At 47.1% G+C, this 16,758-nt stretch overlaps 1 protein-coding gene across 3 annotated transcripts in view; it reads right to left on the reverse strand.

Moving 5' to 3' along the window:
* LOC105691555 (cardioacceleratory peptide receptor-like) overlaps positions 1-16,652 on the reverse strand; it is a 33,797-nt gene extending 17,145 nt beyond the window's left edge. For all 3 annotated transcript variants that reach the window (XM_048660206.1, XM_012410093.3, XM_012410092.3), the window contains exon 1: positions 9,840-16,652. In XM_048660206.1, the coding sequence (XP_048516163.1) occupies positions 9,840-10,043 (204 nt within the window). In that variant the 5' untranslated portion in view covers positions 10,044-16,652. The remainder of the gene's footprint in view (positions 1-9,839) is intronic.
* Positions 16,653-16,758: the final 106 nt, after the last annotated feature.

Below are 16,758 nucleotides of genomic sequence, written 5' to 3' on the forward strand. Positions count from 1 at the left end.
TCTGTTATACGATCTACGGCACGGAGGAGTTTCTACCGAAGAAATCAATCGTTCGCAGCGCACGTACACGTGAGCTGCGAACGGCAAATTCATACCCAGAAACCGTAGAGCAACGACGGTCATAATAACAACAATTATCATGACAACGATGAGGAAGAGGAGAACGGCAACGGCCACGGCAACGGCAACGGCAACAGCAACGGCACGACGTGACCTAGCGACGTGGCGGAGAAAAAAGAGAATGAAAATGCAGTCGCACTTCATTCGGCTCCTCTACACTTCTCGGGGAGCTAGTTCCGTCGAAAGTATAAAATTGACGATTCCCAGTCGAAGAGGGCAGTTTCCAACTTTTTCCTCTCTTCTTTTTATCGCCACATCGAACGAGGAACCTGACGGTTTGGCGGTGCCGCAAACATCGTGCGATGGAACGTCTTTTCCTTTCTTTCCCCTCATTTTATTATTTATTTTAGATAGATTTTATTTGCCAGCATGTGCGTAAATCGCTCCATACATACCTATATTACAGGTCCACGAGACGAGTGTGCGATAGAATTTTTATCGTTATCTCGTAAAACTGTTCAAGTTGTGCGTTCCGCACGGTTATATCGTGCGTGTGCGTTATAGAAAATTAGACTTTCCTCTTTCATTCGCAATTCATACGCACGTATCGGGGACAATGGTGCGTACGGTATGTACGTGTAAATCATCGAGCCTAGATTCGAGCGCTGTTTCGCGAACTGTTCGAAAAGCACAACTGACACGCATCGACCGTTACGCCCGATTTTCAAAGCGGTCTCGATACTCTCCGCGACGCTTCTTTGCCGAAAATCATTCCGAGCCAAACTCGGCGCGTATGTTTATCCCCGACTGAAGTCCGTCGGTATGCGGGGCGATTCGTTTCAATTGGCGATATCCGATTTTTCAAGTTATACCGACAACGATCGAGGGAAAAGTTTCGTACGAGAGCTGCAAGCTCCGAAGGGGCGGGCAAAAAAGTGCCGCGTCCGATTTGACCGAGGTGGTCACGCCAAGGTCAGGAAAAGGTCGATAACTTTGGTTTTTCGAACATCCCCCTGTAGCTTTCATCCCGGAATCCGAACGTTGAATCGATTTCGCGTGAAAAAGTACGAGGAGACGCGTGGTCCAAAATCAACGACCAAACGGTCGGCGGAGAAAGTAGATTTGAGCAATTGAAATCACAGACGGATCGCGAACAGTTGTAAGGCAACGTAGTATCGAATTCAGCTGGATCCGATTGTTTTTCGTTTTTCATCCACCAGCAGCACCCGCAGCGCTTGAAAATCCGTATACTTTTATCTTTTTTAATTCAAGAAATAGGGATATTTTCAATCGTCTCTCGTACGACCTTTGAAATTTGACATTCGGATGGAACGAGTGTTATTCAGAGTTGTAAACTCGAGGTGTCGGAAAATTCGCTCGGCGGTCAGAAATCGCAAAATTTGGCAGAATTGTAACACAGGCGAGGAGTCCGGGGGTCGATTGCAAAATGATATCGCAGCTTTGTACGTCTGCCAGTCGAGAGGAACGCTCCGTTCGCAGGGATAAATGGGTAGACAATCCCTGGCGATGCTGATCAATTACCGTATCGGTCGTAGGACCGAAGGCGATCAATTAAGGGGAATCTGATCAAACTCGAGCCAATTAAAGCGTCGACAACACCGACGCAAACGTCGTCGCGGTAGCGGCCGACGACGCCGATGCTTCTGGTGCCGCTGCTCGTCTACCGGACGACGAGAATCGCTCGGTACTCGCTACACGTCGAACGACGACGAACCCCCACCTCGGCACACGCATAGCAGCTATACGCGGTAAACGTATACCGCGGTACGCAACAAGGGCACGCGCACCAACGCGTATACTTCCGTAGGTGCAGGGCAAACGTCTGCCATCTCACTTGACAAGCGTACAGTGTAAAGCGAGTAACCCGCAAACCGGGCTTATTATTACCGATCCCTCGAACGCGCGCGATCCTATAATCCCAGGTTCCCGCAACGTACGTACGTACAACGAATCCGAACCCGCTGCACACTCCCGTAAATTCAGCTGCACGATTCGCTCGAAATTGAAGTATTTCAACCGCAGCAACTCTATACGCGTCTCGTCGCATTCATACCGTTGGCGGGAGAAAATAATCAATCGCCTGAATCGTGTCTCAACCGATTGCGTGGAGGATTGATTAATTGATTAGTTTGGACCGGAAAGGGTTCGCCAAATAAAATAACCGTCCGTCCGCCTGTTCGGCATATTCCGTTTATTTTCTCCTTTATCCTCAGCGACAATTAAAAGCGGCGACAGCTTAAAATTAGCGGGCGTGCAGCGGACACACAACGAGGAAGCGACGAGTTCGTTATCATTTCTCGTTCGTTACGGTTTACCTGTACGTACTGTACGTAAAATTCGGGGGACGCGGCGCGGAGTTAAGTACAAATAACAAGCGGAGCATATGGACGCGCTTCGGTGAACCGCAAACTCGATACGCGCAGGGGACGATACGTGGAAAATGGCCACTCGGTACGCCGCGTACGTTAAGTTGACGCTAGTCGGGCGGACGGAGTGGCCGGTTTCCACGTATCGTCCCCGTATACGCACCGCGGTATAGGTATGTACGAGATTTTGGTGGCGTGCCCGGCCGTCAGCCCCCGTACACGCGTACGTAAGTATAGCCACCTTCGGAGCTATTCCTATCACGGATGGTTTACCGGCCTCCGAGGATTCGGCCCCGGGGCCGATATCAACTCCAGAAACGACCCTGGCGGTAATCTCGACTCCGTCTTATCTCGCCCGACGCGCGCGACGCTCGCCGAAAAAGAACGTAGACAAAAAACGAACGAGGCGAAGGGAAGAGAGAGGAGGGACCAGGAATGCCTCGAGCCGCGCGGACGACCACGGGGATGGGTTGTACCTCGTGGACGAGCGGAGGAATGGACGAGGGGACTGATTTTTTCGATCCGCTTCCTCCGTTCCACCCTTAATTTCCGCGGCGGCAGCTGCGCTACGCGTATCGTACCTCTTTCGCCTCGTTCTCGTCCTTGTTCTCTTCTACTCGTCGCGAGAGCTGCTCTCTGAATGTTTCGTCGTAGGTATTTTTGAAGAAGAAAATAGAAGGGTTGGTATGTTCCGGCGTCGTCGATTCGACGATCGTACGGATTCGCGGGGGCCGATCGAGACGTTGATCGACGCATGAATTTGGCATATATTCGATGTATGTGTATCATACGTTGTCGCTAAAAAATAGCCCTTGAAAACATTAAGCCGCGGAGTACCCGTACAAGCTCGAGCGATGTTTTTTTGCGACTCTCGACCATCTTCTGAGGCCGATCTGTAATCACCGCGCATGTTTATCGATGATGAAAAGATGAAATAATCAATAACGACCATAGGTGCGTAACGTGCGGTGACATCAATTTGTAAAGCGAAACGAGGGTACGCGCTGCATGTAATGGGTACGCGTGTACTCGACCTTACCGATTACCCATTAACGGTGGGATGTATCGGTGATATGGCGGGGCTGAACGTGCGCGTCGCCGTTGTCGTTGTCGTTGTCGTTGTCGTTGTCGTTGTCGCAGGTATTGCAGCTCCGATGGATTCCATATTGCGACGTTGTTCTTATACCGCCAACAAGTACGCCAACTCGGTACCCGAAGGAGCGCGGTAGTGTTACAATAGCGTTGAAATATCGGTATCCCTGCTGCGGCTACGGTGCAAGGTACGTACGTACCTATACCCGCGCATTGTGGAATATACGAGGATTTAATTCGCGACCGCGACTCGGTAGGTTTTTGCAGACGTCACTCGCTCGCAACGTCGATCGGCGCATCGACTCGCGCCCGTCAAGAGCGCGTGTAAGAATCAAAGCGGTGGACAGCTCGCGTGTTTCCAACGATTTTCTCGGAGATCCGTTCCAGCGCGCGAATCGTCGGACCCGCGGGGTCTCATCTCGGGCGTGTTTCAGGTATTCGACGTAAGAAAGGAAACGGCGAGCGCGGAGGGAAGACGGACGGCTGGGTCACGTCGCACCGACGCGAGCTTCGCCGGACTCGGGGGATTTTCTCGTTCGAGTCAAAAACGAGGAGCGCGCGGCGATTGCGCCGCACCTTATTAAAACGATATCCGTGTCCCGCGCGACGGCAAAATGGCTGCTCAGCTGAATTGCTCGGGGCCTAACGGCCTGCCCGCGCGCTACGTAGGTACACCGTACGTTGTCACGGTGCGGCTCGGGTCTGTTGTACGTACGAGATGTGCGCCGGGCTGTCGCACCGATCGCTCGATTTCGAACGTTCGCACGCGCGCGTCGATCGATTCGCGTTTTTCATCGCTCCTCTGGATTTCGTTCGTGCCTCCTTCGCCCGATTGCGCAAAGGAGGCACGTGAAATTTTCCACCTGCTCGGAATCACGTCGATTCCTGCACCGATGACGCGTCATTCGAAATTCCAGCGCGGCTCGACTCGCGACGGGTCTCGTCGCGCGAGCAACGCTTCGTCACTCCCATAAACGGCTTTATTCCTTTTTCTCATACCTCCTCGCAGTTCTTCTTCGCCACTATCGCGGCGTCGGCAACCGCCGTCGTGGCTCGACGCGCGTTCGTTCCCCTCATTTATTTTCCCCAGCCCTTCGATTCCCCGCGCGTTTTTCGGACCTTAATAATATGCGATACCGAGCGCTTCGATACCGAGCGTTGAAAAAACCAACGAATCCAACGACGATAGCGTTCACGACCGTAATATGCACTTGGACCGGTGAATCCCGCGGAGGGATCACGGGAAAACTAACGGTGACGGATGCGCGCCCCGCTGCAGCCATATTTTTCATCGCGTGGCATCCGTACGGATATACGCGACATACCGGAAGAAAAAGTATCTCCTTTTTTGTCGGTACGTACAGTCGCAGGACCGAGGGTCTTTCACTCTTCGAGCGAATGGGGGGATGCCCTTGCGACGCGCCGCGACGCGACGTGCTTTGCCACGTTATACCGGTGTATCCGTTACGATGACACGTGGTTAGGGGATCTTTTGGCTGCACGGTGCAAAATCTTCGCGACAACGCGAAGATGGTTTCTACACGGATATGGACGCGAGACGATCCGCTCTACCATCTACGATATACCCAGATCTACATCAGCGTTGCACGGCCGAGTTCGGGGGGGGGGGGGGGGGGGGGGCGGAGACTTTTTGCATAAGAAATTTCGCGGTCGTTGATTCACGCGTCGTTAGGCGCCCCTTGACTCCAAAAGGATGTCCGAGGCAAAGGAGGTACACTCTTCTCGTATTTAATGGAGGAGACACCGGTGGTGCCGTCGCGTTGCGCTCGTACCCGCCGTCCTCGTCTTCGCGGCGCGGCGCGGCGCGGCGTCTCGTTCAATTCGCCCTTCGAGGGTCTCGAGCTTCTACAGCTGATAAAGGTGTACGAGAATCCGTCCTCGGTCTTACCCCACACCTGGTACGTACTCGAGTATGATACCGTAGATACACGATGATACGATACACGCACGTACTCACCACGATAATACGCGTTGCATACGTAAGTCGTATACGACCCAGATAGAGGTACGTACGTAACAGCGGAGTGTATATGTATAGCCACAGCGTATATTACACGTAGGTAAAAAGGTTCGACGATAACACGCGCGCGTGTTCATGAAATTGCGATTCGCTCGGGATATATTGAATCGCGGATAAAAATCCGTCAAAGTCGACGATGTAACTTGATTGAAATTTCGCCAGCGCTCGCGGTGCGTCGTTTGTAATCGTTACACGATCGCCGGCACGACGGTTCATCGTTCGTCGTATCATCCCGTGTCGCTTCGCGTGCGATTCTCCAATTTGTTTGCGCTTATTGCGGGAGCCTCTGCCGTGGCGATGCCGAACGTAGGAACGCCTCGATGAAATTTGTCCCTAAGAATTTCGTACGGTGCACACGATACCGCGATACCCGCGCACTCGCGGTTCATCCGCGACACGTCGTATATATACCTATTGTCTAGGTACACCCAGGTATACGTATGTAGGTATACGCACATGATCGCACCTAGTTTCTTCCTACTAATTATCTCGTTGGCCCGCGGTTGAGACCGCATCTTTGTCGCGCATCTACTTCGCAGGCATGCAGAGGTATCATAATTGTCATCTCTGCCGTTTTCGTCTAATTGGCGGCGCGGAGCCGTACGATGTGCCGACGACGAGGTCGCACGCTGCGGTGCAGAAATTTCTCAGCTACAATAAATATTTGGACGCTCCTCCGAGTCGCACCGTTCGTAGTCGAATGCGAATTTGACGTCTACGCGCGAGACCCGTCATATTCGTCCCTCCGTTATTCCGCTGATCCGTGTAACTTGACACATCGCGCTTTTTCGGCGGTGTGCGGGGGGCCGCCGACGAGATCGTAGCCGCGGACCGCGACTCGATCGAATCTACGCGGGGATGGTTATGCGCCGCTGAGCGTGTGGGTTTACCCGTACGAGTCCGGCGGAGACGATATAGGGGTATAATGGAAGGGAGAACTCCTGCGGGGTGAGCAACACGTGCGGTTGAGTAGGTATACCGATAAAACTGGTGTCCGCGACGCGACGTTCCCCGAGTTGTAAGTTCAACCCGGAATTTGACCGACAACAAGTACGCGTATCGCCCGATCGGATATTATCCTGCGAACGAAAGAGCCGCCGAAATAGGAGGTCGACGACGTCTCGCGATTTCGAGCGAACGACTCGCGTCTGACTTTGAAAAGACGGGACGCGTCGTCATTCCTCTCAAAGTTCCCGACTCGATAGAAGGGGGGAAGGGCACGACTCGTGGCCGAAACGAGATCGAAGCTGGGGCGGCGCGTTGCGAGCGATAACGATTCCGTTCGAGTTCGTCCCGGCGGATGAAAGATATCGAGGGGATTGCGGGGACGTCGATCGAGCGCAAGTTAACCCGTTCCCCGTTATGGGATACGAAACATTTTCTCTCCTCCCTTAATCGCGTCGGATTTCTCAAGTCCCCGAAATTCCCCATTTCTTCGTGCATTCGGCATTTAAAAAACTCATCCGAGCGATCCTTTTTCGGCGAAGCCCGCCCGAAAGAAAAACTCGACATCATTTTTTCCGCCCCAACGTTCTCTCTCCCTTGGAATTGAGCTGTGAAAGGATCGTAGATTTTCCAAACTTCATAGACACGCACGCCGACTGCGTCGCATTACGCAAAACCCATTCGGCCGTATACTTGTATATTTTTCTATCGCTGTCGCTCTTGTAAAAAAAATGATAAAAAAAAATGTCCACATCTATCTCTTAATAGGTATCCACGCCATTCTACACTCTCGTGTCTCGTACAACCTGTGAGCAGATAAAATACATCGGTGTATACTCGTATCAATTCTCGGATTTTTACTTGTATCGGTTTTCGTAACCTGTACCTATGTATCGCGCATATCGAACTTTGAAAGCATTTATTCGCAATTCCTTAGCTCCGACTCCTTTCGCGCTCGCTACGATATACGTATATACCTATACGTAATATATGAATACGTCCTTTCATTATACATATACGTTCATTTGGTACATAGGTCGTGCGAACGTACGCAGGTACGTTGGAGCTACGACTTTTTCCCATCGGGGTATTCTTGATTTTTTACCTTTCGGATCGATGAATTGACGATAACTCGATCAATTTCATAAATAGATCAATTTGACTTGTAAAATTCGCATTCCTTAGATTGAAATACGTAAGGATACCATCTGGAACCCAATTTGAAAAATTGTTCATTTTTTCACCTCAAAATCAAGTATTTTTGATATCGATCGCAGGTCACTCTTCTAACGTAGTTTGACCCCAGGGACACGGACGGTGGTCTACGAATGTTGTCCCATCGAGATATCGTTCAATTTTCACTTTGTGGATCGATAAATTGGCGGCAACTCCGTCAGTTCATGGTAATTTCTTCGAGGGCTTTTAAAAAATCTGAGCTTTTCTCCAAGCGAGTTTGTTTTCAATTGGCAACGGGTGAAGGTTCGTTCGATTTTCGAGTGAAACGGTTCTTCTTCTTTGGTCGATTTTGCACCCGAGTGTAGAAAAAATGTGAAAGTGATGAAATATCAAATTTGAATGTATAAACTTTGTGCGGCAGAGAAAATTATGCAAAATGAGACGATTATCCCTTGAGATCGTCGGAGCTGTTAACCCGCGAATATAATATAATATAACTATAAGTACGAAATACGACCTTTTGAAACCCTTTGGAAGTCTCAGAGATTCTCTCGGGTATAGATTAGTAAACGATCGTATTTGGTACGGTTTCGGATTTATCTACCTATGTACCGTATACGAATGGAGAGTCCCGACGTGAAAAATTCAGCGGTCTCGGTAGCTTCCCAAGCGACGTACCATTGGACAGGTGACTGACTACGGATAATTTGAATTTCGTTCGATCGAACTGATTGTGAATACGACTGATGTACAATGTCACACGTGTTATTGACTGTAAGTACGGTGATCCATCGGTGAGATTTCGACGGTTCGCTCGTCGTCGTCGTCGTCGTCGAACTCGCAAAGAGCATTCGCCGACCCTGATCACGTCCGCAGCTTCTTTCGGGTCCCTTTGCGCCGCCACTTCGAATACATACGTGTGCGAACGATACGCCCGTTTTAGGATAATAGCCGTTACACGTGCGGAGTGTCCGCCAACCGCGCACCATTCGTCGAATACGGGTATACCTACTTGGCAACAATTTGCCACTTGACCGAAAATCCGCCGTCCGCGAAACATGGCGAAACCATGAAACCGTCGAGGAAAGTGGTGCGACGATCGGAAATTTTCACTCCCGCCGGCTCGATCGCGACTCAATCGCATCCGAATTCTGAATCGACTATGCGGAAACGGTAAGTATATATCTCTTCTCTTTTTCTGTCTCTTGCACGCCGCGGACCGTTCGGACGCCAAGCGAGAGAGGTTGCTCCTTTGTTATCGGTCACAAGTAAAGTTCGTGATTCTCTTAGCCTCGATCATTGCCAAAAATTTCATGCAACGCTTGTGCAACAAAAATATGTTCACTGCGATATTCAGAGGACGCTTCGTTCGACACTTTCGTTGTATTTCAAATAATTTCGTTCGGATTATTATAGAAAAAGCCTGTTGAATTTTTTTGTAGACGGTCAATTGGCATGCACGTCGTCGTGTGTGTACGAATATCTGGCGAACGACTCGATTGATCGAGCCCGCTTCGTTTTTATTACGTTGAGAATTCGGTACCACAGGACCCTGTTGAATTTCACCGTCACGACCTCAACCATCGTCGTTTGTTCTCAATTAATCGAAGGAGTTCTAGTCTGCACCGTCGGAATTTTTCCGACTTTCGTTGCAATAACGCGAGCGTACGAGATGTGCACTCCTGGTTAACCCCCTTATTTTTCCTTCATCATTCGTACGCGTACATGACGCGTACTCGTATTATGTTCGCGGGTCCGGAGGATGGCGAAAGAATTGACGGTAATTTTTTCCGCTCCTACTGCGGCAAATGTTGGCCGTTTCTAGTTCGGCGGTTGGATTCGACTTCAAATCTGGGGACCGGCGAAATTTTTCGTAAAAGTATAACAGGTGCCTCGGTCGACCGTCGTCGAGCAATTCGGGAAACACGTGGAGCGTGAAACCATACGAATCGCCTTTTCTTTTATACGTCCCTCATTTTTGCTTTTAACCGAATCTCCGGGGGTGAAAGTTATCGTAACACGTGTGGGAACGTCGGAAAACACTCCGCGAGGAATTTAGCAAATCGCAAATTTCCTCAGCTCATTTTTCATACGTGTAATTCAATTGCGCGTATATATAATCGTTTCGGACAGCTTACCTGGTAGAAGTAGAAAGAGTAAAGGTTTTCCGTTGAATTTGGCGAGGTGGCGTCAAAGACTCGGACGTATCCCGTCGAGGCGTTTGTCGAATTTGCCGATTCGACGACGCCGGGCGTACATTCCGTTGCCTCGATTATGAAATTATTTCCAACTTCGTAGGAATATTTTGAATCTTCACGAGGCGGCTCACCGACGAGAGACATATCTTACGACGATGGAAAATACGAAACGTTGATTTTTTTCTTCGGTCTTTTTCTCAATTACTTTCTCAATCTCTGCACTACATTCCCTGAATGTTTCAGTTTGTCCACCGTCGCGAACATTTCGTGCGGTATCGGTTCTTTCAATTTTTCAAACGCACGACACCGGCGACTTCCACTTCATTTTCGTCTATTGAAAACAAAATGTGAGAAAACAATATTTCCAACGTGCGCGCATTCCGTAGCTTTTCACTTCATTTTTAACACGCGTTCACCGCAACCACGACGAAGCCTTGACGTATTTTCGGTTAATCTTCAGTTTTGTGTCATGTAATTATACTCGTTCATCTTGAGCATTTTATGCTTGAAACTCAAAATTTTCATCGAACGTTCGGAAGAGCCGGCATACTTGAATAAATATATTTTATTCCAACGGTACGTACATGGTCCCTCTTACGTAATTTCTTTCATTGTCCGCCTACAATTATCGCGTGGTAAAAGTTATGAAAATATTTCACGCGGATACCCGAACGGCCGTAACGAATTTACCCGCGTCTTTGAATTACTTGTGATACGGTATGTACGCGAAGAATTTCTATTTTAAAGAACGTTTTCTGTCATAAGAACGCTGAAAATAGTTGAATCGTTACAATACGTTATAACACGTACAGATCCGATATCCAACAATAAGTGGAACGAGGGAACTGCGGCTCGCGGTGTTTATCTTTTTACGAAAAGTGCGTACATGTATACATACGTATATTTATGTATACGAAACACACGTCCGTTCCTGCACTGATTAATTACGGCGACGTTGTAAAATAATAATCACAATTGTTCCTCTTATTATTGTTGTTTTTATTTTTATTGTTATTGTTATAGTTATTGTTATTGTTATTAATATCATGCATTATTATTATTGGAAGCCTTGCGAGTCGCTGAGCTTTCGCGGAACAACATCGTGAATAAGTTACGAATGGGGTCCCCCGGTATCGCATTCGTTTGCTTCCATTTTATTCATCGATTAGAAATATAATCGCAGGGGCCACGAGGTCTTCAATACCGTTCGGTGTAAGACTTGTCGAAACTACCGTTGAGGGAAACGCGAATTTACGAAAAATCGCAGATATACTCGAGCGGTCGTCGTCAGATTTTTCCGAACCAGCGTGTAGGTACCTATCTAATATCTGATCGCGAGTACGATGATTTCAATTCATTTGCATATAAAATCGTATCATGTCATTAATGTATACACATATATTTTTCACCGTAAAATACTGCAAGTTTAACACCGACGATGAAAATTATTCCAAAACGTGGACATAATTCGTTACGTCGCTTGAAAGCTGCGGCGATTGCACAGATTTGCGGTGATTAAATGTTTGATGGAGAAATTTATTGCTGCTAGATGTATGATTATCGTTTTCAATACGAAATCGAACGATTTTTTCGTACAAAACTCGGTAGACGAACAAACTAGCTTCGATAACATCGTACGTTTGAATAAGACTTTTGCAAAGTTGCAACAAAGGCAAACAACAATGATAACAACGACCAATTATTAACGTACAAATTTTATTTCCGAATAGTGCGATGACGATGATCAACGAAGCTTTCCAACTACGTTATCGTGCAAAATTTATCGTACATTAAATCACATATCTCTTCCACGCACCCCTCTTATCCGGTATGACCTGAGTCCGTCTCGACAACGCTGCTTATACCACAAGTTCGATAATATATCTATGTAGAAGAGTAAAAAAATAGGCGAACGGGAGAAGATGAAAAGGGATTTCCCCGTTAAAATTACGAGTTATTCACTCGGTCGTGACGCCCGCGGAGTTGGCACCCTGGGGGTGAAAAAAATATTAATCTTCCAACGCCGCCAGCCTTCACCCCCTTTTATTCAATTAGATTCTCGGTGCAGAGTTCATAATGCACTCGCGAAAGAGTAATTAATGAAACGAAAAAACAATCGTCCGATTCGTACGAATTGGCTCACATTATACATTACGACATTACGACACATTGTATATATTACGTGAGGTAACAGAAAAATGGGGAAAGTAAATTCCCAACCTACTCTTTACATTGGTAATTTTTTATCATAAAATTTGTAAGAACCATCAATTCCAACGTCTGGTAAGCAATTTTTTGTTTTCACGCTGTTCCGTTCGTCTGGTTCATAATTCGAGTTCTACTTCTGACCAAATTCGCAATAAACCGCAATAACAATAACGGCAGCAACAACAACAACAACAACAACAACAATAATAATAATAACGACAGTCGTTGGAACATTGACAAAAAAAGAAGGATCCACCAGCCGATATCCGGAGCGTAAGACCATAGATATAATGGTAAGACTAACGAGGAAGATTGAATTCACCGACGCGCGAACCGATTGCAATTCTGAGATAGATTTTCGAAGCCGGTTGTCTTCGTACAGCCACTTTGCACGAGGTAGGTGATACGTCGTCGTACCGAACGACAGAGAGAAGAAGAAAATTTTTGTCGCAATGTAGATTAAATCTCGTGGGAAAATGACGAAGTAGCCGTTGCCTACACGATGTCGATGAAAGAATGATCCCGTCATATTCTCCCAAAGAAATAACCGTCGAAACGAGAAGCCCTACGATAACATCGTGAACAAAATGACGATAAAATTACTACTCTTGCGGGGATATTTAAGTTCTTCGTGAAAACTGCGAGACAGACCGGATCGGGAATATATGATGTGAATGTGTTCGTGTATACGAATGCCCAGGAAGATGTACGATATACATACACACACATATATATATATATATATAAATATATATATAAATATATATATAAATATATATATAAATATATATATAAATATAGATATAAATATATATACGCACAGACGCACATATGAGTATATAAGTATAGTTGGTGAGAACCGGCTTGAACGGCGCGCGAAATGCCACTGAAAGCACGCGCCGTTTCTCGCGGTTTTCTGATCGCACACAAACGCAAACGCGACTCTCCTCGGCGTCTCATCGCCGTCATCCCCGCGCCTGCTCCTCGTCGTTCTCGTCCTCCTGCAGAAATCAACCAGACCCAAGGTAGTGGAAATCCAGAACAGATTGCAGGATCTGAAACAAGCGCCGAATACGCCTTAATCCTCGTCTCGCAACTCCCGAGCAACCCCCGAAAAAATCCACTCGCCCGAGTCCCACCTAATGCATATGGATATCGTGATCGACCGAGATTTCTGTAGATCTGGCCACGCCTCCCAATTTATTCGCGAAGGACCGTGAACAAGGGATTAAGAATTATTCCATCTCACGCGTTATCATCTCCGAGTTATACGTGTACCAGAGATGAAAAAGGAACAAATTGCAGAATACCGGAATGAAATACACCAGTGTGGATCCGAAATCCCCGATCGTCGTCGTTTGGAAATGAACGATAAGGTTTAAGTCGGATCATCCGCGACCGCTTATCCCTTCATTTTCGGCTCACCCCGATCTCCTTTGCCCGAATCATACAGCAAATGCAGACTGTGTGATTTGAATGCACGGCGGCGTTTACGTGACTTGAAAAAAAAAAGAAGTAAATAAATCAGAACGAAGAGTAGCGAAAAATAACGGCGACCGAACCGCATGTTCTTGAGATCCCGATATCTTGTCTCTGGATGGAAACTCGTTGGTTTTTCGTTTCTTTTATATTTTATATCGCCTCTAAAGATTTCTTTGCTACCGAGAATTGATTCTTGGTTCGGGAATTGTAATTGAAGAATCGAGTTTAAAATCTTACGCACACCCCGGCAAACGTTGAGTGAATGAGGAATTATTTGCTCGTTTTTCGCATTACGCGCGCAAGGGGGTTGGACATCGTGTATCCGAGTACGAGATAATATTTTTAATCAAAAATGTCGAACCTGTACGCTGACCACGTTGTGTATGGACATTGGGCACAGCCCGGATGTAGCGCATAAGTCAACAGACGCACCAGCGGAGCAGGATATGGGAGAGTTCCGATAGGATTAACTTCGACCGTTCCAAGTTAACTTTGACTTACGTGGATCCTATGCACATAACTCCGTCCGCGTACAGACATACGTGCGATCCGCGAATGAACGAAGAAGCGCACAGGCTCCTTCGGAATCGCCGATGAAGCTGCATAAAATGAACAAAATCACGATCGAAAGACTCTCTTCACCTCTTCGTTCCATAACCATGTACCGAGGAATACGAACAAACGAACGAATAAACAAACTGTCGCCGAAGAATTAGGCTACAACTCGAACAAAAGTGCTTCGTCGAAAAAACAACGAGTAGAAAAGTTATTTTTCACCTCCGCTTGGAAATAACAGAGACAAGCGTGTTGTTTACAGAAAATTGGGGTGGATTCTCATTAGGCTTGTAACGAGAGAGTGTTATTGCCAGCCGTTCACCGCACCGAAGCGCGCCACTAATATCACGTTGAAATAGAGTTGGGAGGTGTACCTTTTACAACCATCTTATTTTTACTGATGCTTGTCATTCTTTTTGTGACCAACTAATGGAAAAAGCCGAATCCAAAAATGGAGATTGAGCTTTTGCTCAAATTTGCGGTCCGAGTCGTTAGAAATTCATCCGACAGCTTCGTTTTTAGCTTGAACCGGAACTCAAGAATTGTTCGATATACGTAACATAGTTTGTCTTCTCCTATTTCGTTTCGCGTATCAAACGAGGGAAAATTTTTTTCAACCGATGCCTAAAAACATCATCAATTTTCGTTAATCCATTCGCCATTGAGGGATTAATAAGTTTAATGATAAGAAGAAGAAGAGAGCGAGGAGGGAAAGATGAAGAAGGACGAAGGAAGGAGGGTGGAGGGTGGAGGGCGCAGGGAGGGGAGTATACCGAAGAACGAGCTATCGCGTTCGTTTAAACGCTTGGTAATTTATGAAACCTTAATGTGCCAAAGTAGCCTCGATTTTCTTCCCGCGGGCGGGGGGTCTATGTAGGTCGGCGAACATTTCCCGAAAAGTTGAGAGTTGATTAAAAAATTCTTTGAAATACGTCATTAATTGTGTCCCGGGAAGGCTAATTTCAAACGTCACCGTCGATTACGCTAAATTTTTATAGCGCTTGTACGTCGATCGAATTATTTTGCAAATCCGCAAAATTTCATTCAATTACCAGCGTATGAATTCCAATCTCTGTTTGCAGGGCAGCCGGAATTGTCTGAATTTGATGTCCGGAGACGTCGCGGTGGGGTATCAATTGAACACGTTTCCCCCGAACCGAACTAACTGTCGGTTGACGCCCTTGCCCCTGGAACGAACTTTTACGGGTAATAAATTCAACGGACATTCGTTCGAGCCGCGCGGGACCAGGGCTCATTCCCGATAAACTCCCGGATACGGCCTACCGGGGACTACCTAGAATAATTGAACAACATCGCTATGCACTCCTGGCCTTACCCGAGGGTGATAGTTATGCGAGCTATGCTGCCCTAGATTACAGGTTTCTCCTGTTACGCTGCTAAGATATTCGGGACGAAAATCACCATGCCGATCACTTGATTTTGAGAGTCAGATTTTGTACCGGCGACCCAGCACACGTGAACTTTGGAACGCATCGGAAAAGTGCGCCAACTTTCAAGAACTTTCATTCTTGAAGAAAACGAAAGATCCGTGCCAGATATCTGACCCTTTTGTTTTTGTTTATCCTCGTTATTACGATAACATCGTACAAAGACATCGATGAACAACCAAATTTAAAATTCAAGTCCTTCTTTCAACCTCCCCAGCGTGATTCCGTTTCTTATTTTGCGAACCGGCTTACAAGACGTCGTGCACGTAAGATCCGTCGTCTCCGACCTTTTCAGTGATCGTTGCTCGTTTCCCAAATGTTACGTATAACTCTTCGTCGAAAAGATTTCTTCGACTAATCCACACCGAGTGACAATTTTTATCGACTCTCTCGTTCGTGAAAATGAATGATGTGTCTCGAACCTTTTGCCGTTACCCGGGATAACGCGAGGGATGACGGATAATCCGCTTACTTCTCATTGTCGGCGTACCGACAATCCTGTTGCCTTCGTCAGCTTCGAGTCGATTATATCGCGACCGCAGTCGCGAAACTCTTACACGTAGAGACGGAGATCATTTGAGCACCACCGATACGTTACGTTCGCCATGATTCTGCAGCAATACGCTTCGGGAGATGAATACTTTCGCGAGATGTTTTACTCGCGACGCAATGTCGACATTTTTTTATTTCGAGGTAAAATCGAGGATCATAAAAAGTACAGCCTATGTACATACGTATCTATGCCAACGGAGAGGCGGACGAGATACGTATGCATTTTTGCCTCGAACCGGCGCGGTATGTCGAATTGCGAGTACAACGACTCAATTATCGGCGAGACGCCCAGTGTAAGCGATAAAGGCTTACGGGGACTCGATTCTTCGACATTTTTATCGAAAGATCGAATATACGGAAGGGAGGGTCTCAGATGAGGGAATTTTGTACTCAATGTATGCCGATGTCATCGTGAAAAGGTGATAATGTCAGGCATACCAGGTAGGGTATAGGCATCGAAAATAAAATCATACATAGAAAGACCAGACAATTGTTGAGTGTGCGTGTGAGTATGAGCGCGAGTTGGGTGTGTTGCGTGTTAGCCGGTATGAGAGAGAATGACAGCGGATGAGTGTACGTACGTATGTACGTATACAGTACGTACGTACGATGAG

The sequence above is a fragment of the Athalia rosae genome, chromosome 1 (assembly GCF_917208135.1).
Source record: "Athalia rosae chromosome 1, iyAthRosa1.1, whole genome shotgun sequence".
NCBI lineage: Eukaryota > Metazoa > Arthropoda > Insecta > Hymenoptera > Athaliidae > Athalia > Athalia rosae.